This window comes from Nycticebus coucang, chromosome 13 (assembly GCF_027406575.1).
Source record: "Nycticebus coucang isolate mNycCou1 chromosome 13, mNycCou1.pri, whole genome shotgun sequence".
NCBI lineage: Eukaryota > Metazoa > Chordata > Mammalia > Primates > Lorisidae > Nycticebus > Nycticebus coucang.
In genome coordinates, this window is record NC_069792.1 from 30,488,832 (window position 1) to 30,514,249 (window position 25,418).

At 37.0% G+C, this 25,418-nt stretch overlaps 2 protein-coding genes across 3 annotated transcripts in view; both read right to left on the minus strand.

The window, feature by feature from the left end:
- Nucleotides 1-1,468: 1,468 nt before the first annotated feature.
- The window catches only part of MRPS28 (mitochondrial ribosomal protein S28), a 167,948-nt gene continuing 143,998 nt past the window's right edge, over nucleotides 1,469-25,418 (minus strand). For both annotated transcript variants that reach the window (XM_053558591.1, XM_053558590.1), the window contains exon 3: nucleotides 1,469-1,760. In XM_053558591.1, coding sequence (XP_053414566.1) covers nucleotides 1,592-1,760 — 169 coding nt within the window. In that variant the 3' untranslated portion in view covers nucleotides 1,469-1,591. The remainder of the gene's footprint in view (nucleotides 1,761-25,418) is intronic.
- Nucleotides 15,349-16,751, minus strand: LOC128563991 (RNA polymerase II elongation factor ELL2-like). Its single transcript, XM_053559595.1, is given in 2 exon segments — nucleotides 15,349-16,379; nucleotides 16,382-16,751. Coding segments are annotated over 2 exon segments (1,401 nt in total).

Here is a 25,418-nt window from a genome sequence, read left to right on the forward strand (position 1 = left end):
CACACCTCCATTAAGAGGTGGAGTCTTATTCCTCCCCGTTCAATCTGGGGCTGGTCTTATAAAACTCGATAATCAACTGGGTGGAAGTGAAGCTGTGTGACTTCTTAAGGTAGGTCCTTATTCTCCTGGAATGCTTCCCCTTGAGGGAGCCAGTCAATTGTGTGAGCAGTCTGTCATGCTGGAGAGGCCACACGTTGATAGCTCTGGTCGAACCTAACCTTCTAAGCACCACCGCCAAAACACCAGACATGTGAGCGAAGCTCTCTTGCTAGAACAGCCAACTAGGCACCAGTGAGTGACTTCAGGTGATACTCTAAGGAGCAAAACTGCCCAGATGAACCCCACCTGAATTCTTAACCTACACAATTTATGAAGTAGTGGTAAAATACCTGTGGTTTGCAAGTCTTTTTGTCTAGATCTCTCCCATGAAATCTAGACCCATGTTATCTGCTTTCAGAACACTTCTAGTAAAAGAATGGCTAATAGCACCTCAAGTTTAACATACCCCAAATCAACTTCTGGATATTTCCCTCAAGCCTGCCCTTCCCTACCCAGTTAAAGGCAATTCAGATCTTCCAACGGTGCTGACCAAAAACCTTGGTGTCATCCCTTACTTCTTTCTTTCTCATACGACCTATCCAAAGTTAGGAAATCCCACTGGTTCTATCTCCAAATTATATCTGGATTTCAACCACTTCTCACTACACCACTGCTACCACCTTAGTCCAAACCACGGTCATCTTACCTGGATTACTGCGCAGTGTCTCTTTACCGGTCACACTGCAGCTGCTCTTGTGCATCTTCGGTCTACTCAGCAATGTAGCCACAGGGATCCTGCTAAGTATCAGCCAGATTCTAGCCCTCTTCTGCTCGGAATCTTCCAAGGGCTCTCTGTAATAAATGCCACGGTGCACCTGTGGCCTCCCTCCCCTGTGTTCATCTCATTCTCCTCTCGTGCTTAGCTATGATGGCTTCCTCTCTGTTCCTTACCCAGATAGGCACAGTCCTGTTTCAGGGCCTTTGCACTGCCATTCCCTTTGTTGGAAAATTCTTCCACAGACATCTACGTGGCTAGCTCCAGCTCTACATGGCTGACTTTCCTTCAGATGTTACTCCAAAGTAACCTCCCCTGTGAGACCTTCCATGGATACCACACCTACATTTCAACCTGCCACCAGGACAACCATTCCTTGCTTTCTTTTTCTCCTCAGCATGTGTCACTGCCTAATATACTGTATACAGTATTTTACTTATGTATTGTTTATTTCCCCCAGCTGAGTGTAAATGCCACAAGGCAAACAATTTTGTCTAATTTGTTTACTGCTGTTTAGCTAGTGCCATGCACATAAAAGAGCACTCGAAGCATATTTATTGAGTGACAGAATTTCTCAGCACAGTGTGTGTGACCCCATTCCAAGGGAAACAAAAGGCAAGGGTGGATACAGCCGAAGGAAGTTCTAACGAGAGATATAACTGTAGCTTTCATTTATTGCCTCTTTATTTAATCATTTATTCACAATATTCTAATGCATTCTTGATGGGTACCTGTGTTTAACAAAGAAAAATAGTGACTCCACTAAGCACAGTTCATTTATTTTTCACGACGTTCCTCTTTGGATTTTGAGTCTTTACTGTCCTGGAGTCCTAAGAGAACCGCATCAGCCTCTAGTATGGTTGTGTCTGTTGTTGCTCCCAGAAACCTGGATGTAAGTTCAAGATCTAACAGTCGCAGCCGGACCCTGGTTCCTTTTTGGTATTTCCTAAATAAGAAAAATAGTCCATTAATTCTGCATATTATAATGTAAATGCCTAGTTTAAAAATAAAATCCAAATTCTATTTTTAATTTGTGTTGGCTCAGTATAATGAGGTTAACACTAGTATCTGGGAAATAGTTGTATTTGACATATGAGTGATTTGGTTGTATAGGAATTTTTGTCTTAAAGTTGCCTTTGAAGATTTTATAACCACAATAAAAGTATACGCCAAACTGAAATTCAGACAAGTCAGTTCTTAACACTGGTATTTATCTTAACATGTCATTCATTTTTGCAGTTTTTGGCTGGGGCTGGGTTTGAACCTGCCACCTCCGGCATATGGGGCTGGCGCCCTACTCTGTTGAGACACAGGCGCTGCCCCATGTCATTCATTTTTAAAGTCAGAGACTATCAAGGGGAGAAAAAGTTTTCAGATACATTTTTCCTCCTAAAATTATTCTTTTAAAGTAAAATTGTACAAAAGCAAATGGAAAAAGGAAAAATGTCTAAAAAGCCCAAAGTACTCAGTATTTGGGACTGATTGCACTGTTATTAAAGATGTAGTGCCACTGGGTGGCGCCTGTGGCTCAGTGAGTAGGGCGCCGGCCCCATATGCCGAGGGTGGCGGGTTCAAACCCAGCCCCGGCCAAACTGCAACAACAACAAAAAAATAGCCGGGCGTCGTGGCGGACGCCTGTAGTCCCAGCTGCTTGGGAGGCTGAGGCAGGAGAATCGCGTAAGCCCAAGAGTTAGAGGTTGCTGTGAGCCATGTGACGCCAGGGCACTCTACCCGAGGGTGGTACAGTGAGACTCTGTCTCTACAAAAAAAAAAAAGATGTAGTGCCACTTGGAAGAACCTGGAGGTCATTATGTTTAGTGAAATAAGCCAGGGACAGAAAGACAAATGGCACGTGATCTCACTTATCTATAGAACCTAAAACAGTTGAAATCATAGGAGCAGAGACAACGACAGCCCCGATGGTTACAAGGTCAAAGGCTATTGGTCAAAGGATACAAAATTTCAGTTAGAAAGGAGGAATAGGTTCAAGAGATCCAGTGTACATTATATGATTATAGCTAATAATGTTGTGTTGTGTATTTGGAAATTGCCAAGAGAGTAAATGCTCTCACCACCCATAATGATAAGTATGTGAGGTAATGCATGAGTTAGCTCAATTTAGCCATTCTACAGTGTGTATATATTTCAAAACATATTATTCATAGTAAATTTATACAATTTTTATTTGTCAATTAAAAAAGTAAATAATTTAGGAAAAAATATAATCCCAGTCATAACATCATGATGATTCAATTTGGTCAGTACAACATTTAAGTACTTTATAAATACTTATTTATATTCACTATTTTCACTAAATGAAAAGTGACATTGACTTGCCTTTCTTCCTTAATTATTTTAAAAGTTTAACATCAACATTATAGAAAAGCAAGAATATATTGTCACTGATTAAAACCCACAAATCTTTAATGATCTAAATATAACTTCAAATACTATAATTTTGAAATTAAGATAATTTTATATAAACAGAAAATGAAGAAATAAACTTCTCAAAACAGTCACAGGAAAATAATTTTGATAAGCCATGTATTAATAATGAACAGTCTCCACCTAATATTCGATTAGGTATTTTGAAGGAATTTATAAATTATCCATCAAGTAAAAATTTAGGTTATTCAGCCTTTTTATGTTTTGGAGACAGAGTCTCATTTTGTCACCCTCAGTAGAGTGCTCTGGCATTTCAGCAACCTCAAACTCTTGGGCTCAAGTGATCCTCTTGCCTCTGCCTCCCAAGTAGCCTGTACTACAGGTCCTGCCACGATGCCTGGCTATTTTTAGAGACGGGGTCTCTCTCTAGCTCAGGCTGGTCTAGAACTCCTGAGCTTAAGCAATCCATTGCCTGAGGCTCCAGAGTGCTAGGATTACAGGTGTGAGCCACCGTGCCCAGCCTCAGCCTTTTAAAAAAAGTTATTAAATTATAGAAATAAATGTCTTTTTGTAAAATCTGGAAAATAATGAAGTCAATCACATTTTTTAGTCCTTGTCTCTACATATATTTACATATATATATATGTGTGTGTTTGATAGCATGGATCATATTTCCTGTATATTTGTTTAAAAACATTACATAGAAAAATTATTATACGTGGAAGTAAAGCTACTGGCCTAATGCCACACAGTGATAAAAGAGGATTCACAGATTCTTTTGCTCTTTATTAAGTTTCCTTTCCTTTTCTTTTTTTCAATTTCAGATTAATATGAAGATATAAACCATTACATTATAGTTTTTGACCTCCTGCAAGAACAGTAAACTTAATCCCTTTAGGAGTGGTAAGAAGTAATTGGTTTATGTAGTCTTACAATGTCTTTCCTATGAAATAAAACATAAGCCATGTTGCTGCCATCAAACTGATTATTTTAATTAGTCTCATTAGAAAAATGGTTACTTTCAGTGGTAAATAATGAATTAAATTAGCAGAAAAAAAATCTCCACAGCTTCATACAATGTTGTCTATTTTTTTACAACTTTATTTTTAATTAATTAATTAATTTATTTTGCGACAGAGTCTTAAACTGTTGCCCTGGGTAGAGTGCCGTGGCATTCTGCAGCTCACAGCATCCTCAAACTCTTGGGCTGAAGTGATTCTTTTGCCTCAGCCTCCCAAGTAGCTGGGACTACAGGGCTACAGGGCAGCTATTTTTTTTTTTTTTTTTTGTTGTTGTTGTTGTAGTTGCCATTCTTGTTTAGCTGGCCCGAGCTGGGTTGGAACCCGCCAGCCTCGGTGTATGTGGCCGGTGTCCTACCCACTGAGCTATGGGCGCCACCCTACACCTTTATTTTTAATTAGAAAAAAAAAATCCAGATCGTTTTTGAGAAATCTTCTATTTCATATTAAAACCACAGTATATTGTTGTCTTGAAAGGCAAATAGGATGTCTCCAATGAACACATTTCACAATGAAAATAGCCTGTGTTTTACTGCTTGGTGTGTTTCTTTCGACTTCAAGTGCTTGCTTCTGACTGAGCTTTGTGAACTCCAGCCTAAATGGATTCAATGTCAGCCTTCACCAGGACTGCTCTCTTCCACTGTGCACATTCTCAGACCATATGCTGCAGTAAACGAGCCTGCAGGTCTGAGCTGTATAGGAAGAGGGCAATTAAATCTGGTTTTGTATTAAGGACATGGTTTAAAGACTGTCCTTTGGAGAGGTTTCTAACATTGTTTCCACAGACATTCTTTAACATCTGTCAGTGCATGCATGCTACGGATAGTTCTCATAGACTTAATATAGAGAGAATCTCTCTAGTTCTTTAATATAAACATATTAAGTAATGCAAAGCCGACAAACATAAGGCTTAGATTCGATCTCAGTATCCAAAGAGAATAATGTAAGATACTCTGGCTTTGCTTGCCGTAATCATAATTCTCAGAAGAGTTTTTTCGAGATCATTAACTGTTTGTTTTCATCTCAGTAAGTTAAAATCTTTGAGATTTCTTTCTGACTTTCTCATAATTCCTTATTTAAAGTTTTAAGATTATAGAGGTAAATTTTTCTTTTTCTCTTTTTTCAAAAGAAAAAATGTTTCTAATGATTTAACTCCAATTTATTTTTTTTAATTCATATAAAGGCTCACAGTCATGCTGATTTATAACATGAAGCCAGCATCCATGTCCTGGGGTGTATGTGAGCATGTGGGAATGTGTATATGCTTTGGTCTATAAATGAACTGTTTGGGACTCAATTTCCTCATTGTTAAAAAGTACTGGGTTAGAAAAGACCTACGGTATTTTGTGGCTGTATGATTTTATTCTACTTTCATACAATTTCAAGTATTTGGAAATAGATACAGCGTAAAGTGATATTAAGTGCAAAATTGATTATATATAGACAGAAAATACAAAAATTGAAGCCTTTTTATTAGCTACATAAAATATTATGACAACCTTGAATAATTAACAAGTGAACTTTTACATGCAGACTATTTGGTACATTTTAGATTTGTCCCAATTTTTGAAAGCGCCATTTGCCATGTTTCCCTGACTTATCCAGTCTATTGCCTCTTTCTGTTCAATCTGTAAGATGCCTGTCAAGAGTCTCCATTTTTTCTTTCTATTCCCTACATGATCATAAGCATGTAACATCGCTAACTGGTTTCTATACACTCTACTGAATTTTAGTATCTATTTTAGTATTGCTCATACCTGCGTTATCTGTATCTACTATGAAGCCCAGTAGCCATGGTCCTCACTAAGTTCTACTCCTCTCCAATATTGCCATTCATCATTAAAATTTTAAATAAAATGCAAATTTTAAGTCCTAGCTTATTATCTTGGGCCATTAGAAGATGTTAAGTTGGAAACAAAAATCATTATAATCATAATTCTGCTATCTGAATTATTGCCAAAAGTCCTTCAAAACTAATGATTATCACTTAAAAAATACTATATAGTGTGTGCCTGTTGATTAGGTCAAAATAAACAATGCATAAAATTGGCAACTGGAAACTTAGATGCCCTTGTAGCAATGAGCCAAGTATATTCTCATAATTCCAAATGCATTTCCTCAAATTGCCACTGTCCTGGATAAAAATTTTAATCTTTCATTAAAAAAGACAGAAACTTTACATCTTTTGTATTAACCTGGATTGAGCTGGAACACATTCTTCTTAGTAAAGCATCACGAGAATGGAGAAGCAAGAATCCAATTTCTCAATTCTAATATGAAGGCAGTAGATGAGCTAATACAAGGTGGGGGGTGAAGAATGAGGGATGGGGACAGGGGAGGAGGGAACGGGGTGGGGATGACAGGTCTTGGTGTATGACATACCTCTTAGGGGCGGGACACAGTTATAAGAGGGACGTTACCTAACAAATGCAATCAGTGTAACCTAATTCTTTGTATCCTCAATGAATCCCAAACAATAAAAAAAAAAAATTAATCTTCTGAACTCTAATGCATGAATGTATGATTTTGTTTTTTCCTAAAACCAAGTTCTTTTTACCCTTGCACGCAGATAGTACTTTGTGCCATCACAAACAGAAGTTTTATCTTTCTTTCAAACACTGATTTATTTCACAAAACGTGAAAATGGAGCATTTTTAATGTCCAATAAATTACTTTACTTTTTAATAATGTATAATATGCACAGAATATATTACATAAGATGTCAATAATGACAGTTATAATCTTTTCTCAGAGTAGTTATAAAATGTGTCCAGAAATGAGGGAAAAGAAAATCCTATCAGCTGATGACCACATCAAGTCTATTTTTATTAAAAATCTAAATATTTGTTTCTAGTCAATTTAGGACTAAATACATATGGAGGGAGCAAAAAAATCCAAAGGAAATAGAAGAAATAAATGCTTTTAGGGACCCGCAATATGCTGATCCAAACTGGGATCTAACGTGGTGCTAGTATTAATGGCATCTAAGCAGAAAGGAATACATTTTAATAGTATGTAATTTTCATTTTATGAGAGAAGAAAATATATATATTTATTGGCAGAGGCAAGTTTTGGCCATGTAGAACACTAGTTTGACCATAACTGAGTCTAAAAAATAAATCTACCTTTTCTGGGCTGTTTACTTATCTGCAAAAGGAAGGTTACATACAACACCTCACAGGGCTGATATGAGGCTTAAAGCATACAAGATGTGAAAAGTGAATGGCGTATGATAAATACTAAATAGGGGCTACTATAAAATTCACTGAATTGATACTTAATAAAGTACAATGAACAAGTAAAAGGAAAATAACTTCAAACATAATTTTATTAAAGCTAGAATACTGTTCAAATGCTACTAAAGTTAGTAGCAAACTTCAGCATATATAACAGAAACAACAGGAGAACAAAACTCATTGAAGGCATTCTCTGAGTTTGGGGATTTAGGGCTGGGGCTGAGGGAGGGGGAGAATAAAGTCCAGAGATTACTCTATAATTTACAGGGACAGACTTGGTGTCTCTACAGGGAGTCAGGGCTTGGAGGCATAACAACAGCCTGTGGAAGCTTTTTAAATTTTTTTGTCTTTAAAAAAAATATACTGATACCTGGGGTCCAGCCCAGACCTGCTCCATCAAAATCAATGGCGTAGAGCTGCAGATTCATGCACAATTAAGACAAAGCACTCCAGATGGGTCTGGTCTCCCGACCTTTTCAAAATCCATTGATTAATGTATTCGTAAGTTATTCACTGTTGCAACTTAATTCCAAATGGTTCAAGGTAGTTTAGGGCCAAGATGAATCTTGCTTAATGTAAGCTTTTCCCCTAACAACCGCATGCAGTTTAAATGTCGTGTAGAAGGTGAAACTTGGAGCTACACGCTACATGTTTTAAATATCAGATATGAGAAGAGTGACATTATTTTTCCATTATGAAAATTCAAGAGGTAAATTTGTATTTTCATCTAAACAAAAGGCTGAATCATTTTAGCTTGGCTGCATAAGGTTGAATTTTCATGACCAAAAGATGTGTTATTTTCAAAATCATTTGCACAATGCTCAAGAAACTAACACTTGCTAGCATATACTCGTCAAATTTTAGCTTGACAGCTGTTTTATGGCAGACGTTATCTCCTCATTACCTCATCCCTAAAACATCCTTAATAATGTCCTTCCATGGTAGAACCTATCTTTCCAGATTCCTACCTAATTCCTTGCACTTTTGACAATGTTAAGAGAACAGAAAAGTTTTAAATTAATTGTATCACCCATTTTCAGTTTTCATTTTTCTTTTAATCTTATTTCTGTCTTGCTGAATTAGTTATTTATTACATAAGCATTGCTGAGTTTTCAACAAACACCTGTCTAACGCCTATATGAGGTAAGGGGGTACCAAAAAGAAATAGAGAAATATCCCCCTCCTCCCCTTCCTCCCAATCCCCACAAGCAAAAATGGAATGAAAAGCCATATTCCACCAATTCCTGTCTGTTTACACTTTAGAAGGTCTGTCCTGATTTCTGTGCCTTTTCAACAAGAGATGAGACTTTATTAGATACTCCTGGAACGCCAAATACTTAAGAGAGACTTATCGCAGTAGGCTGTGTAGACTGCCAATGGTCAGAGAGAAGAAAATCTTTCATGAAAGAATCAGATCCATGCCGCAGATTCCATGCAATCCAGAGAGTTTTAAACACTCCTGTAGGACTAGAACCAGTGTCAGTGAGGGGAGAGGACGTAGAAAAGGTAGCCGGAGTGAAAGGTGGAGTAGAAAGACCCCATCCCAGGCTGACAGATGTTAGGTTGGTTTTAAAAAGACTCTTGGGGATCAGAATAGAGCTTGTGACCTGAAGCTCAGAGGCCCTATGCCCTTTGTACCCTCAACTTTAGGAACGTTAATTAATAATTTAATTCATGTTCTTTATTAAAATCGGAGGGCGCTGAAGCCTTGAAGTTTCCATGAAATTAAAATTAAGAAAGAAAATTGACTATACAGGTACAGAAAAGCAATTGGTTTAAAACATTTCATGTGAGAAGGTGGTTTTAGATCACTGCAGACTCAATAAGAGCCAACAATGTAGTTTTTCACCCCTAAGAAGCTAATGTAATTATAGGCAGAATCAGAAGTACATATTCCATATACTAATGTATATTCCACATAATAATCACAAACTCCTTTTACTTTTCTGACCATATTTAGAATATTTTGATCTGTCTGGGCAACACAATTAGGGGGTCAATTAGATGGCATCTAAAAGGACAGTGAAAGAATCTTGTAGTATGTTGAATAAAGTACTTAGGAGAAGGAAGATATTTAGCAGGTTAAAAAAAATATAGAAAGAGAACCTTGAACTGGTCTGAATTTGAAAGGCTTTAATATTAAAAAGGTGACATTATTTATTTTCTGGGACTATTCTGTGTCCCCCCTCCCCCAAAGGAGAAATAAAACAAATAGTCAGAGGCCATTTTGGATGGCAGACGTAGCACATTTTAGTTTAATATGAGGAAGAACTAATAGAGCTGGCTGCAAAGGGAATCAGTTGTTTTGTGTATTAATGGCAGAAATCACAGGGAATTGACAAAAATGGATGACCACTGTGGCAATGACAGAGTTTGAATTCAGTAAGTGTTGAATTAGATGACTTTCAAGATTCTTTCCATTTCTAAAACTTATAATTCCATGACTCAGAAAGTCTACTAGGTCTCCCATGCCAGGAAGCATGAAAACTGGAAAGTAGGTTAAAGAAAGAAAAGCCAACAGTCAAAAGGTAGGTCAGCTGTACGATAAAACATTTTAAGTCTGATTACCTTTCAGCTGAAGCACAATACTCTCACTAGTGACTTACCACATCCATAGGTGCCTTGACTTAATTCCAGAGAGCAATAGACATTCGCTTACTCATCTGGCTCACCTTTGAAGCTAAAGACGACTGTGCTTGTGATTGCTGCCTAGACAGCCAGTTATGTTGTGTTTTGGGTAGGACTGCCACTTAACTGATCAAGCAACACAGATGTTTTACCTCTTACGTTAACACTTAATGTTAGAGGGTAGACAAGGCCTGCATTACCCTCTTGTAGTATACAAATTGATAAAGAGACTTAAGGAGGTAAATGAAGTTACCTTTTTTCTGTTACCTACGCTACGCTACTCATTAATAAATCTATGTCAGTGTGGCACTTTTGAACTTATACTTTGTAGCACTGCACTGCACTATACACAGTAGGCATTTTATACATGTTTGCAGAAAATTATAGTAAATGCCTAATTTCAAATGCTACATAAAACGTCTGCAAACCAAGGGGCCAGTCTGAATTCCACCACATGTGCTCCTTAACTGCATCCAATCTCCAAGCTGCATTCATTTATTTTAAATCCTTAGGAGGAACAAAGGTGTTGACAGTGTGTTACTCAGAATATTTGCAAGTATTCCCTGATCTCCGGGTCATTCCTGTCAAAACAGGAGTGTGATTACACAGTGAACAGGTGCTTTTCCTCAGCAAGCTGATGATATTTTTGCTTCTGACCTGAGAAAAGAAACTGCTTCTAAGTAGATTGAGATCTCTAGCGTGACTTTGCTCTAAATACAGCAAAATATTGTCAAGAATCAGGTATCTTTAGAATAAAATTCTAAAAAAAAAAAAAAAGAAGAAAGAAAGAAAATAGAGAAAAAAGAAATACTCAGATTTTCTGAATAAAAAAAATCAAAGTATCTATTTGTGATTTAAAATTGTAAATAAAGGGTTTTTGTTTGCTTTTGTTTTTATTTTATTTTGTTTTATTTTGTAGGAGGTTGAGGGGAGTTCCTTGAGATTAGATAATGCTATTTTAAGCCTTTTACTATCCAGAAAACATCATTTGAATAATAATAATATTTCAAAGAACAGTGTAAGGTATATTTTGACTAATGTAAATACCTCTGAATAAATTCCTAAGCTTTTAAAGTAAAGCAAAACCTGGTAAAATAGTGACAATATTTTTTCTTCATTGCTAGAAACAAATTAGTAGTCCCTAATAAGAAACTCTAACAAGCATTCCTTTCCTATCAAATTCTATTTTATAGTTATTTTCATCTAGCTGTCCTTACCCATGTAAACAGACTTGTTAAATTAGTGGCTACAAAATGGAAAAAGATTTCAAGATCCTAAAGCTTTTTAAGTTGCCAAGAAAAGATGAATAAAGAAACAGCAGAATTCTACTCAGAGAGCATATATTGTCATATTAATAGGTAAAGAAAACCAGTTTATTGGTTTACTGGTCCAAAATAACTAAATAGGATGACAATCAAACTGACAGTGTTAAAGAACAATTCTGTTCCCCAATACACTCCTTCTATGTGAACAACTCTATGGTTATTACATAACCCCAGGCAAGGTATTTAGCTCATTATTGTACAATGGTAATGACCATAATTCCTACTCACAGGATTGCTAAGAAGATTGCATGAGATAATGTAGATAAAGGCCTTAGTAAACGCTCTATGAAAGTCCAGTCAGAACAGATCCTGATTTACCAAAGAAATAATTCAGGTACAGAACAGCTATACTGTCATAACTAATGTAGGTTTGGCTGTAAAGTTTCCTGGGGGTGGCAAACTGACTTGCAGGAGGGTTGTCCTCTATTGGGAATAGACAATAGCTGACAAAGAAGCTTTCTTGTTATTTATTTTTTAATTTCCAGATTAATATGAGGGTACAAGAGATGAAGCTACAATGTTTGCGTTAGTTAGGTAAGGTCCCTGTTGAGGCTGTGTCTCATACATAGAAGGTATGCCGTATACCCTTACATTGAGCCCATTAGGTGAGAGCACACTGATCCCCCCTCCGTGCAACCCCTCCTCTCCCAACTTGAATTAAATTGAGTTTTTCTCTTGTGAGGACATGTATTAGTTCATCTACTGGCTTCATATTAGTATTGAGTACATTGGATACTACAATAAAGCTTTCAAAGATATTGTGTTCAAAGAAATTAAGCTTAACTTTGATGGGCATCAACTTGCTAAAGACTTCAGTCTACTGGATAAACAGCCAGCAGCTGGACTTTCAGGAAGCGTGTTTCTAAGTTTCGAGTGACTGGAGGAACAAGGTGACTGAGGACAAAATACGAGCCCTGAGGGAGATAGACCAGGTGGAAGTACTTGTCCTGAGCCTGAGATGCCAGCCTCTCAATTTGTTCATTCATCACTCACTCACTTATTCATTCCACAAATATTTTTTAAAGGCCCATCTGTGACAGGCACTGCTATAGATGCTGGAATAAACAGCAAATAAGAAAGATCAGGTTCTAGTAGTCTTAGAGCTTACACTGTGGTAGGGAGAGAAATTCAGTAAGTCAACAACCAACCAAATCAAGTATTAGTTAAGTGTTGTGCAGAAAATGCAAACAGGGTAATATGATAGCAGACAACATTAGACTGGGTTGTGAAGAGGGGACATTAAGTAGAGCTCTGAATTACAAAAAGGAAAAGTTGGCATGTTTAAAGAACCAAAGAAGGCCAGCATGGTTGGGGATTCTGAGATCAGAGAAGAAGGCAGGAGCCTGGCCAGTGATGGCTTCACACCCCCTGAGAACAGTTTGGGGCTTACTTTAGGTGCTCAGGAAAGCCTATGGCAGGGAAGTCGATGATCACATTTCTGTTTTTAAGATCACTCTGGCTGCTCTATGGAAAAAAACATTGTAGGGAACAAGGGTAAAAGATAATGGTAAGGAGGATGAAGAGCTAACCAGGGAACCCTTTTGTGGACAAACACACTGCGGTGTGAGAGAGGCTGTGTTGGCAAGTTCTGCAGCCAGATCTAACTTTGCGGACGGAACTGTCCATCTTGGTGAGAATTCACTCAGTATCATGGTAGAGTAGTTTACTCCTTTAATATATGGCCTGTATTATTCTTGTTTAACAAACAATTCATTCAGGGGTAGAACTATCTACTTCCTGTCATTTCTTTGTCTGCGGCTGGCAAACTGACTCTGCAGGATTAGATTTTAAAGAAGATAGATAGCAGTTGACAAAGTTTTCAAAGATGTGTGGTGGGATCTGGGGAGGCAGGACCTTTTTCATTTTCTAAAGCAATGTATACTCCTACATTTGTTTGCTTATGTATGTGTGTATTAGCCCCCTTGAGCTGCGAATGCCAAATTCCATAGACTGAGTGTGTTGAACAACTCAGAGAAACTAATTTCCTCACAGTTATGGAAGTTTTGCAAGATCAAGGTGCAGGTCAGCTCAGCGCTGGTAAAGTCCCTCTTCCCAGCTTGCAGAGGGTGCCCTCTAGCTATGTCTGCACATGGCCCTTGGTGTATGCAGAGGGAGAGCAGCTCTTTCATGTTTTCTCCTTTTATACGGCCACCAATCCCACTGAAAGAGGGCCCCACCCTTATGACCTCATTTAAACTTTACTACTTCCTTATAGTTTCTACCTCCAAATATAGTCATATTAGGTGTTGGACTTCAACATATAAATTTGGGGTTTCAGTCCATAACAAGGTATTATTGTCATATGAATTCCTATTTGTGTGAATAGAAGCAAGTGTCCAATTTATTTGAAACACATATTAATCACTCATTATGTGCCAAGCAGATACTCAGGAGATGATGAATAAGTCTGTGATCTTAAGGGGTTTAGAGTCTAGTATGGGAGATAAACAATCATAATAAAATGTTGCACATTATACTAGAGATATATGTAAATGTAAAGCATCCTATTATGAAAGAAATCCCAGGGAACTCCACGGAGATCAGCTGAAATTTATGCTGAATTTTATAGGATAAGCAGGAATTCACCAATGAGACAGACAAGAAAATTCAGAGCCACCTCAAAATACCACCTCTGTGAAGGTCTTCCTCCGACTACCCCATTTGAAGATAATAATATTTATCATTTTACTAAGTTTCATAATTATAATTTACACAGTTGATATGGCCATTAAAGAAATACTGCCCCGAGATAGAGCTCCCATCATTGTCTCGAACCACTATTTAAATGTTTTGTTATCAACATTTTTTTTTTTTGAGACAGTCTCAAGCTGTCACCGTGGGTAGAGTGCCGTGGCATCACAGCTCATGGCAACCTCAAACTCTTGGGCTTAAGTGATTCTCTTGCCTCAGCCTCCCAAGTAGCTGGGACCACAGGTGTCCACCACAATGCTAGACTATTTTTGTTGTTGCAGTTGTCATTGTTGTTTTAGCTGGCCCATGCCGGGTTCGAACCCACCAACCTCGGTGTATGTGGCCAGTGCTCTACCTACAGACCTATGGGTGCCGCCTTGTTATCAACTTCTAATGATTACATTCCTTGTTTACTAATTAGAATGCAGGTTTTCTCATGATAAATATCTGATAAATCCTGTAACAGAGCAGGAGCTCCGTAAATGAATGTTGCTTTGATTTGGTGAAAATGAAGGATATAAAAGAGAGTATAATGTGAGAATCACAGACTTTATAACCTAATTCCAACTCCTCACTCAGGTGAATACTGGTTAATTTCTCTGAGTCCCACCTTTCTGTTAAAAGAGATAGTTGACTAAATATCTATGGTTCTTACAAGGTCTAAATCTCCAGGAACATATTAGTTCAATCTCTAATTCAACAGCCCCATCTGATTGATCTAAAATTTCCAGCCTCTATGATTTTTTATAGTCTTCTTTCACTTCCTGTTTGAATTTTATGTAAGCAATTAAAAGGCCATAAAAATTCATTCAATATTGGGCGGCACCTGTGGCTCAAAGGAGAAGGGCGCCAGCCCCATATGCTGGAGGTGGCAGGTTCAAACCTAGCCCTGGCCAAAAAGTGCAAAAAAAAAATAAAAAAATCATTCAATATTATATTTAACATAAAAGGGGAAAAGAAGAGACAACTAAAGAACATTTAATTACCAATCCTTAAAGTGTACATTCTAACCTTAAAATATATCTAGGTTCACATCCAGTAATTGTTCTATTTCAAGTAGAATATGTGAAAGAGCAAAACAGATAATACTGGCAAGCCAATTAAAGAATACTCACCTTTGTTTGCTATAGATTAGATTTATATATATGGTTTAAGCATTTCACAATATAGCATTTAATTAATTAACTTATTTTTATTTTTTTAAATAAATAAGTTTAAGCTTATTCACATCTTCCGGTTCCAGCAGAGCTCTAATGCCACAACTCTGCTTGCTGTTGGTCAAATTCACCTATTAGTCTATTGATGTGAGCCAGCTTGTTATGAAGATATTGACATCTGTATTTTTCTTTGTAGTAATTGGGACTATATTCTTGTAAGACTTTTTCATGAACATTCTGATACTCTTTTGAACCCAGAGAGAGGCACTTTCTCTGCACATCGAGTTTGATGAATCTCCTAGCTACAGTCTCCATCCTGGCATGCAGAGCTCTATACTTGTCATACTCAGCATTGAAGTCATCCTTGTAGTTCTGGCGTTGCTCATAGGAGATGATAGCGATATATTTTATCAAATAATCTGGAAGTTGAATTGTTGACGGTTCTGTGGGGGCAATGCAACCCTCTTTAACCCCTCCACTGGAATTCGGACTGGAGTCACTCAGCTTGGCAATTTCCTCTTCTCTCTTAAGGTCCACCTTTTCCTCGACAGTCTCAATGTCCTGCTTTTTGATTTGGTCTTTTTCCTTGTGTTTTTTAGACCTCTTTTTAGATTTTTTGTGAGACATCAAATGGTTTTCTTCCATAGGCTTTGGACACTTTAGTAAGATCTGAACTGGGGGTAAGGTTTCTGGAGAAGTCCTAGAGGTATACTTGTCTTGCTGGTCTTCATAGATATTACCATTCTCACTAAAACTGTCGACAGGCAGGTCCTGAATCCCCCAGCCTTCTGGAGTGCTAGAGGAATTGGAGTTAGGATTTACAATCTGGAGAGAATGTGAGACAGGCAGAAGAGTCGAAGGCAGCGGTGGAGGGGCAGGGATGGCGGCAGCTGTAGTGGGCAGTGGGAGGCCTGCAGTGGATTTTTCATTGGTGGGATTCAAATGACCATTTAGTGTTGGCGGTACCCTATTCATCAAGTGAGATATTTGGGCTTTTTTATTCATTAATGGATCAGTAAAATCTGAATCTGAAGGACGTTTCTGAGGAGAAGATACTGCGTCTCTGCTAGAACACATTGGAGATTCTGAACAGCTGGTGCTGGCAGCATTCTGAGATGGATTAGTTTTCTAGAGAGCACTGACTCCAATGATCGTCTATCTATTTCATTGTACCCAGGCCAGTCCCTCTGAAGCTCTTTAAAAACGTAATCTTTTAAGGTATACAAGAGGTCCTTGGGATTTAGATCGGCTACCTGTTGCAGAATTGCTCCCAGGGAGTTCTTGTCTTTTTGACTGACACCATCTTTTTGGAGTCGAGCAAGCAGCTCCGGTTTCTTGTAGGTCTTCAGGACCAGTAAATGAATCACCCTGTCCCTATATGGTTGCTGAGAGACCCTGCTGCTGCCGTGTGTCTTTCGGATTGTGTTGGCAGGGTTCATGGGGGTTGACTTTTTCTTCTCAGGTACTGCATCTGAGACAGCTTGAGGTGATAGCATTTAATTTAAACAAAAAACACTCCAAATATACACAAAGAGATTGCTAAAATGTAAAACATTTAAATTATGGACTTTCTAGTTTGTAACATAACTTTATCTTAAATGAACAAGTGGGTTAGTGAGAACTCAATTTAAAAGGTATTTCTATAACAACTCTGAAAAACACTAGTTCAGCAATTATCAAAAAAGAAAGAAATGGTCTCATTTGAAAAGTGGTTACAGTTCTAACTTTACAGTCACAAACTCTTTTGTTGAATTACTTTAAATAAATTGGTTGTTAAAAACTAGTGCTTGCAAAAGTAATTCTGATGCCCAAGTGTGGGACAGGCTCCATGACCAAAAATCGATGCCAGCAGCTCTACCTTTTAAATAGAGTTTGCCAAAATGAGTGTGTTATTAGCCAGACTTGGCTGAAACAATCCATTGCCCACAAAGCTACTTTAATGTACTGTCTCTATTGAAAATCACAGTAATCCAACAATACATTACGATACTTTCCCATCACTGCGGCAATTCCCACCACAGGCAACACTTTGTCTCCAACAAAGAAGCCTCACATTCTATGTCTGCAAAAACCCCAATCCTGACTAGTACTGTATGGCTGCCAAGAGGAACATCTGTGTGCTCGACAGTACACAAAACTGGCTCTTTTCTTTTTTTCTTTTCCTTTCTTTCTCTCTTCTTCTTCTTCTTTTTTATTTCCTAGACAATAAACTGTGTGATTGCTTGGTAAGGAAATGATCTTTCATTCCCTTCCTCTTCCCTTTTATTTATTTATTTGTTTGTTTAACACAACAGTCAAACAACTACATCTGCCATCTATTACGTAAGTCCAAATCCTGAAAACACAGTCAAGTTTATTTTTTGATTTCATGAGTCTAGATGTGTGATCAACTGAAGAGTGTTGACTTGAAAGATGAAGATCCCTAAAGGTACATTAACAAAAAGGAGTTATCCAATTCTGAGAATATTTTAGAATGCCATTTATGTTTGTAGAGTTATAAATCCAAATAAAACACTAAAAATAGCAATATACTCTTGAGAGTAAAAACAATTTCCCTGTAGAATATTTACAGTGTGAGCTAGTATAAGAATATCACATTTTGGTGTTTTATACAAAGAAAGACATTTCTGACATGTTTACTTTCACCTAAAAGTAATAATTTGGCTTAAAGAAGTGAAAGAAATTGAGGCGTAATAGGCAAATGGACAAAGATATGACTAGAAATTTACCTGAAAAAAAAAATTACATATTCTCAGTTCCCTAGACAAAAGAAAAAATCCTCAAGTTTATTAATGCTCAAATAAAAGCAAATTAAAGCTAGATACTTTCACTATCAATTTGGTTAATATAAAAAAAGAGTACCCAGGATTGCAAAGAAATGGAGTAGTTGGGATTTTAAATTAGTATTACCTTTTTTTTAAAGGAGAACAATTTAGCACAATGAATCTTTATACTGTTTGGACGAAGTGAGAAGAGATGGGCTAAGGATGTGTACTGTACTTTGTTTAAAATATAAACAATTTAGAAACAGCCCAAATATCCAACTTAAATAAATTATGATACATACGTGCAAGGAATACTATAACAATAAAAAAAATCTATGAGACTATGCAATGAAAAGAAACTGTTTGCTGTGTTAATAAATAAAAATACATTATAAAATATGACACGATGGCAACCCACCTTTTAAAAAAATCTGTGCTTGCTTGGAAAAAAGAAAAAAAATTAATAGTATTATCTCATGGTAGTAGGATATTTCTCTATTTTGTAACAAACATGTATTTATGTATTTAGTTTTATAACAAGGAAAAGAAAAACCTCCCTGCATTATTGCCTCTTAGACTAGATGATAAATTTTATTATCATCAAGGAAATAAAGACTGACTCATTTCTTTTCAAAGATACATGGTCATTTTCCTGGCTTTTCAAAACCTGTTCCCTTGAAAATGATGTAAAATTTCACTTGAAAGCTATAGTTAGAAACAAATAGGATGAGGTGGTCAGCACAATAATTTAAGGAACTGGAGGCATAAAAGTCTTAGACTTAGTCACTTAGAGTTGTAGTGGGCAATCAAAAAATTATAGCTCAAAATGTTTAATGATGATATAGCTTATTAGTACTGATTTTCATACCCTGAAAAACCAGACCATGTAAAATATACTTCTAAATTTTAGTAGATCGAAACAATATAAATAACTAAAAATTGTGTAGTTATTGTAAGAAATGGAGTAAACAGAAAATGACATTTTTCTTCTTAAAGTCAGACAACGCAGACTTATTTTTATCTTTCATTGTGTGACATTACCTTAAATTACTTAACTGTATTACCCCGTTTCCCCGAAAATAAGACATCCTCCGAAAATAAGACCTACTTACGGGAAAGATAAGACGTCCCCTGAAAATAAGACCTAGCGCATCTTTGGGTGCACATCTTATAATAAGACACTGTCTTATTTTCGGGGAAACAGGGTAATAAGAAAATTGTATTTTGGTTTTATTTTGAAAGAATGAAAAGGTATTCTCTGACACTTTACATTTAATATGTTTGTAAAGCAGCTGTTAAATAATGAGAGTCACAGAGCCCTACTCTATTAAGTGACAGCAGTTCACTACGTGGTATTTAAGAAGGATCACTGGAAAAGCGATCAAGTTTCCTGGTTTCTGAACTAGATTTCTCTTTACTGTGTACAAGCAGACATCATGTTATATTAAAGAAGTATTTTTCTAGAAGCTAATTTATTCATGTAGTTGTGTGTGTGTGTGTATTCACAAATGGAAGACCAAATGATATTTATAAATGAAATTAAAGGCAGAAGAGCCAATTCAGTATGTGAAGAAGACCTGTCAACAAATAATACAACTTTAAAGGATGTGCAGATTCCTTCTTCAGTTACTGAAGAAACAAAACACAGGGGAGTGCTTACCTATCAAGTGAACCTTTGTGCCATATTAGCAGGATGGGGGGCATACTACTCCTATTAACTCCTACTAGTGGCCACACATTGTGTTTTATACTTTACATGTTATTTCACTTATTCTCATACAAACAAGTTTAGAGGAAGACATTACTATTACCATTTTCCAAGGGAAAATATGTTCCTAAAGTCACAAAGATAGTAAATAGCAGAGCTGGGTTTCAAAGTCTGTTCTCTCTGATTCTAGTATGTTCTCTTTTTACTACGTTATTGAGTCAAGAGAAGTGGTTAATTGAATGCTAATATTAAAGGATACCTTACAGTTGAAGTTGTAGTAGTGAATGCCACAAGATTTAAAAAAACGAACCTTACTGTTGTCAGTGGTTTGCCTCCTCTCGAAAACACTGACAAAGTGCATTTGTTTAGAGAGTTTAGATCCAAACCAAGTGGCTGACACAAAAAGCTTGCCGGCAACTGAGTAACTGTGTTGCAAATTTGTCAAAAAGGTACATCAGAAAGTTGAGTTATGAATTAATTGATTTCTAAAGAAGTTAGACCATAGGTTCAGAGGTATAAATGGGTTTTCTGTTTGGGGACTCCCGATTTAATCAAGTAAATATATGAAAAAGAAACACAAAATTAATTTTTATCTATGTTAACACATATTTATCAAGTAAAACCAAATATTTAACATCAAATTTACAAGTGGAGGATTCTTTGGAAGTGTTGAGCTGGCTGTGGAATGGAAAGGAAGGTGGTGGGATGTCTGGTGGCTACTGCTTCAACTTCTGGTTACCATCATTGTATGATAGCAATTATTAAAGGTCAGGGCAGAAGTTCTTTCCAAATCCCTTAAGGTTGGGTTACCTCACCCAGCTTTTACCAACGTTTTTCATCCTTTCCTTCAAAATGATTTTGTTCACAGTGAAAAAAATCTTTACTGGCTGCAACACTTCTCAGAAATGTGAAAGCAGGACAACCTTCCTCTGACAAAGTCTTTGCTTACTGAGGGGCATACTGATTCCTTAAGTCTCATCATGATGCAGTCATCAATCAGTTCATTTTTTTCCTAATCTTTTCATTTTCTTTTTTAAAGAGATAGGGTCTTACCCTGTTGTGTAGGCTGAAGTCCAGTGGCTTGATCTCAGATCCCTGTAAACTTGAACTTCTGGTTCAAGTGATCCTCCTGGCTCAGCCTACTGAGTAGCTGGGACTGCAGGCATGCACCACTATGCTGCCCTACTAAGTTTTTAAAAATTTTATATAGAGTTGGGGGTTGTCCAATGTTGTTCTGCTGTTCTCAAACTCCTGGCCTCAAGTGATCCTCCTGCATTGGCCTTCCAAAGTACTGGGAGTATGGGTATAAGCTACCACACCAAACCTTCCCTAACTTTTGAACGTCATCATAACCACAACTGTATTTAAATTTTACTGCATAAACCATGTTGTAATAAAAACAAAAACAAATCAGCCTGGTCTCAATCATCATTTAAAAAATATGTTATTAAAATATTCTAACACAGAAGTCTCCTTTGGGGAGTTTATCTTTTAGTTTTCTGGTCTCTTTCTACAATGTTCTCATTCCTCCTGAAGCCCTGTCACTTGCCTCGATTTCTTGTACAGTTTTTAGAAATAAACCACTTCTAGTTTTCTCGAAGCTGGCATAACAAATAATCTTATGGACTGATCCTAACACCCTGGGAGGCCAAGGCGGGAAGATTGCTTGAGCTCAGGAGTTTGAGACTGGACTAACCAAGAGCAAGACCCCATCTCTACTGAAAATAGAAAAATTAGCCAGATATCATGGCACACACCTGTAGTCTCAACTACTTCGGAGACTAAGGCAGGAGGACCGCTTGACCTCAGGAATCAGAGGTTGCAGTCAGCCCGGCTGCAAATGCACACTAACCACAGCAACGGAGGGAGACTTCGTCTCATAAATATATACATACATACATATACACACACAGCCAACCTGATGAAGTTCTTTATGAGGGCTAAAAGTAAGGTCTCTAAATTTTTAGTGAGTATCTAAAGTACTTGGGGGATGTGTTGAAAGCTAACTTCTTAGGCCTCATCCCCAGATATTTTGATTCTTTACATTCGGTGTGAGATTAATGATCTGCATATCAAGTGAAAATTTCTCATAAGAAGATGCCAGGTTTTAATACAGAGCTTTGGTGGCCACTGTCTTTAGAACTCCATGCTATTTTCAGGTTCTCTGCTCTGTTCTGGAGAGCTGTTATTATAGGAGCCTTATTCTCAATAAATGAGGTATTACTGTACACATCATCTGGTGCTTTGGCTTAAAATTCATTAAACATTTTTTCACAATTCACATGCTAGTAAAATGAACTCAAATTACTCTTCTAGGAAATAAGAGTATGGTGATAATTGAGAAGAAATGAGTTTTAAAGTTTCTTTTACAAATTTTGCTTTTGACATTAGACTTACAGGATGTCTATTGTTCTTTCCAAATTTGATTAAGTGATTAAGAAGTCCTGCCTTTATTGCACAGCAAAAGAAACTATACAGCAGAATCTTTTTTACCATCTCCAAAGGTGGCTCGTAGCTTTCCCACAGTATCAGGTTGCCGGTCTAGGTACACACACAACCCAGGTGATAATTCACTTAGATTTGAACGGCATTTTTTCAAAGCCAACTTTTCCAAACAATACATCATCTACATTTTAAATGGTGGGTGAAATTCTACCACCACTCCCCCCAAAAAGGACAAGGAGGTGTATTGTACTGGACAAAAGAAATGGAGAGAAGTACTGACAGTACAAATATTCTATAGTACCTTGGGGTAGAAAGATCTGTTGAAAAATTTTCTCACACAACATTGATTTTTACCTCATTATTTTTGGGGCCTAGCTATTGAAATACCTGAAAGGAAGCCATATTTTTTTCATACTTATAATCCCTTTTCCCCACCAACAGACAAATCAGTGATTTAAGTTTATGTTGAAAAAGAAAATTAAAATTTTAAATCAGATTAGTGAGACTCTAGTCTCTACCTTAGAATAGATATGTCTTTAAGACATCTAATCTTAATCATTTGGAAAAATATAGGAAAATCTTCAAATCTTCTAGCCCTTCTTCATTCCAAATGTGGAGGTTTAACATCTTGATCTCCATTCACTGGCTCAGTCTCGCTCTAGTTTTCCAGATCATCAATTGAAGAAAGATATTCCAAACAGCAGAAAGATGTAACTTTTATTCTTTGTACCATCTATTATTCTCCACATATATACATAACATTTTCTGTTTCTACAATCTTAAACCAGAGATCTTTAGCTCACTTTTACCCTTTCAGCAATTATTGATAAGAAAAACATCTGCAGAACAAAACAAACTAAATATAGTATAAAAATGATAATTTCAGGGGTTTCTGAGAAGTCATCTAGCCAAATCTCTTGCCCTTAGTCTTCCTAAATAATGAAATACAGTTCTAAAATTTTATACCTTTTTCTTTTTTTAAGTCAAATTAGCTAGCATGAACTCCTGAGCTGGAAATGAATTTGAGAAGTTTGGTTTTAAATGTTGAAAAGATAAGCTCCCTGCCAAAGACAAGTCATTTGCAATGAAAGAGATAACTGTTGCAATAATTTATACAGATCCAAAGAGAAGGTAGGAATTATATCTTCCATTGCATTACCCATCCTAAGAATTTGTGGCTTCAATATTGTAAATGAGGAAGAAAGGGATTAAAATGAAAAATGTTTTTTATGTTCATGCTGATTACTATGACCATTTGCTGTGGAAGAAGGTAAAGCATAACGTGTACATTTAACTTATTTAAATGTGGCCAGATGGCAAAGAAACTTGTTGACAAGGTTAAGGAAGCTATAAATCAGGTACGGCACCTGGAGAACTGAGACGCTTCCTAAAGCAACACCTCCCCACATCCACCCTCCCCACCCCGAGGCACACAGTTTCTTACTGAAGGAACAAGACATCTGGACAAAATGAACTTAAAAATAGCAAGGTAAAAAAGAGAGCATTTCTGGTTTGCTCGGGGAGGTTCACTATAATAGTACAGGAAGATGGCAAGCAAGACTGCTTTCACTCACTCTCCAGGGCCAATCCCAGCGGCACTCAAGGGAGTGATACATTTGGAAGAAGCATCTTACTTTCCAATGAAAATGAAGTTACAGATTTTCATTCACAAATTATCATTAGCATGAACGATACTTTATAGCTATCTAAAGATAACTTAGTTTTAAGAACCGATTCAAAGGGTAATGGCATCTCTGGGATTTTGAAGTTGAGTCTCAAAATCTCAAAATTATCCTTAACTTTTTGGCTAACTCGCCCAACTTCAGGCAATGTTAGTATCTATCCGGTTCCATAAAACTGATTTATTTCATAAAATATGCCTAAAAAAAAAAGTTAAGAAGACCAGTTCTAGAAGTCTGGGGTCAGAGCTCTCATGAGGTGAATTTACCCAATGTTTTAAAGAATGTAAGTGTTTTCCACTTGAAGAAATTGGCCTGGGAGAATACTTTATGAGGAGGACCCCCCCGCCAGGCAATTGAAGCAATACCAAAAATACATTACTGGGATCTGATCAAACTAAAAAGCTTCTGCACAGCCAAGAACATAGTAAGTAAAGCCAGCAGACAGCCTTCAGAATGGGAGAGGATATTTGCAGGTTATGCTTCTGACAAAGGTTTGATAAGCAGAATCCACAGAGAACTCAAACTTATTAATAAGAAAAGAACAAGTGATCCCATTTCATTGTGGGCAAGGGACTTGAACAGAGGCTTCTCTGAAGAAGATAGGCGCATGGCCTACAGATACATGAAAAAATGCTCATCATCTTTAATCATCAGAGAAATGCAAATCAAAACCACTTTGAGATATCCTCTAACTCCAGTAAGAGTGGCTCACATCACAAAATCCCAAAACTACAGATGTTGGCATGGATGCGGAGAAAAGGGAACACTTTTGCACTGCTGGTGGGAGTACAAGCTAATACGTCTCTTTTGGAAAGAAGTATGGAAAATACTTATGGATCTAAAAATAGACCTACCATTTGATCCTGCAATTCCTTTACTAGGCATATATCCAAAAGACCAAAAAATCATTTTATAACAAAGATACTTGCACCAGATTGTTCATTGCAGCTCAATTCATAATAGCCAAGTCATGGAAGAAGCCCAAGTGCCCATCGACCCATGAATGGATTAAAAATTGTGGTGTATGTATACCATGGAATATTATGCAGCCTTAAAAAAAGATGAAAACTTTACCTCTTTTACATTTACATGGATGGACCTGGAACATATCCTTCTTAGTAAAGTATCTCAAGAATGGAAGAAAAAAATATCCAATGTACTCAGTACTATAATGAAACCAATTTACAATCACTCACACTTTCACATGAAAAGTAGATCATAACTATGGCCCAGGATGAAGGAGAGAAGGGGGAGATGGGATGGGAGGGGGGAGTCAGATCGAGGGAGGGTGAATGGTGGGATCACATCTATGGTGCATTTTGCAAGGGTACATGTCGGATCTATTAAGTATAGAGTATAAATGTCTTAACACAATAATTAAATAAATGAGATGAGGTATATATTAACCAGTGTGATGTAAACACTCCTAATTCTATATGAAATCAGCACATTGTACCCCATAAATGCATTAATGTATACGTGATCTGTGTGTTTATGATTTAATTAAAAAAAGGAATGTAAGTGTTTTCATTGACCTGATTAAAATTGGGTAACACTAGGTAA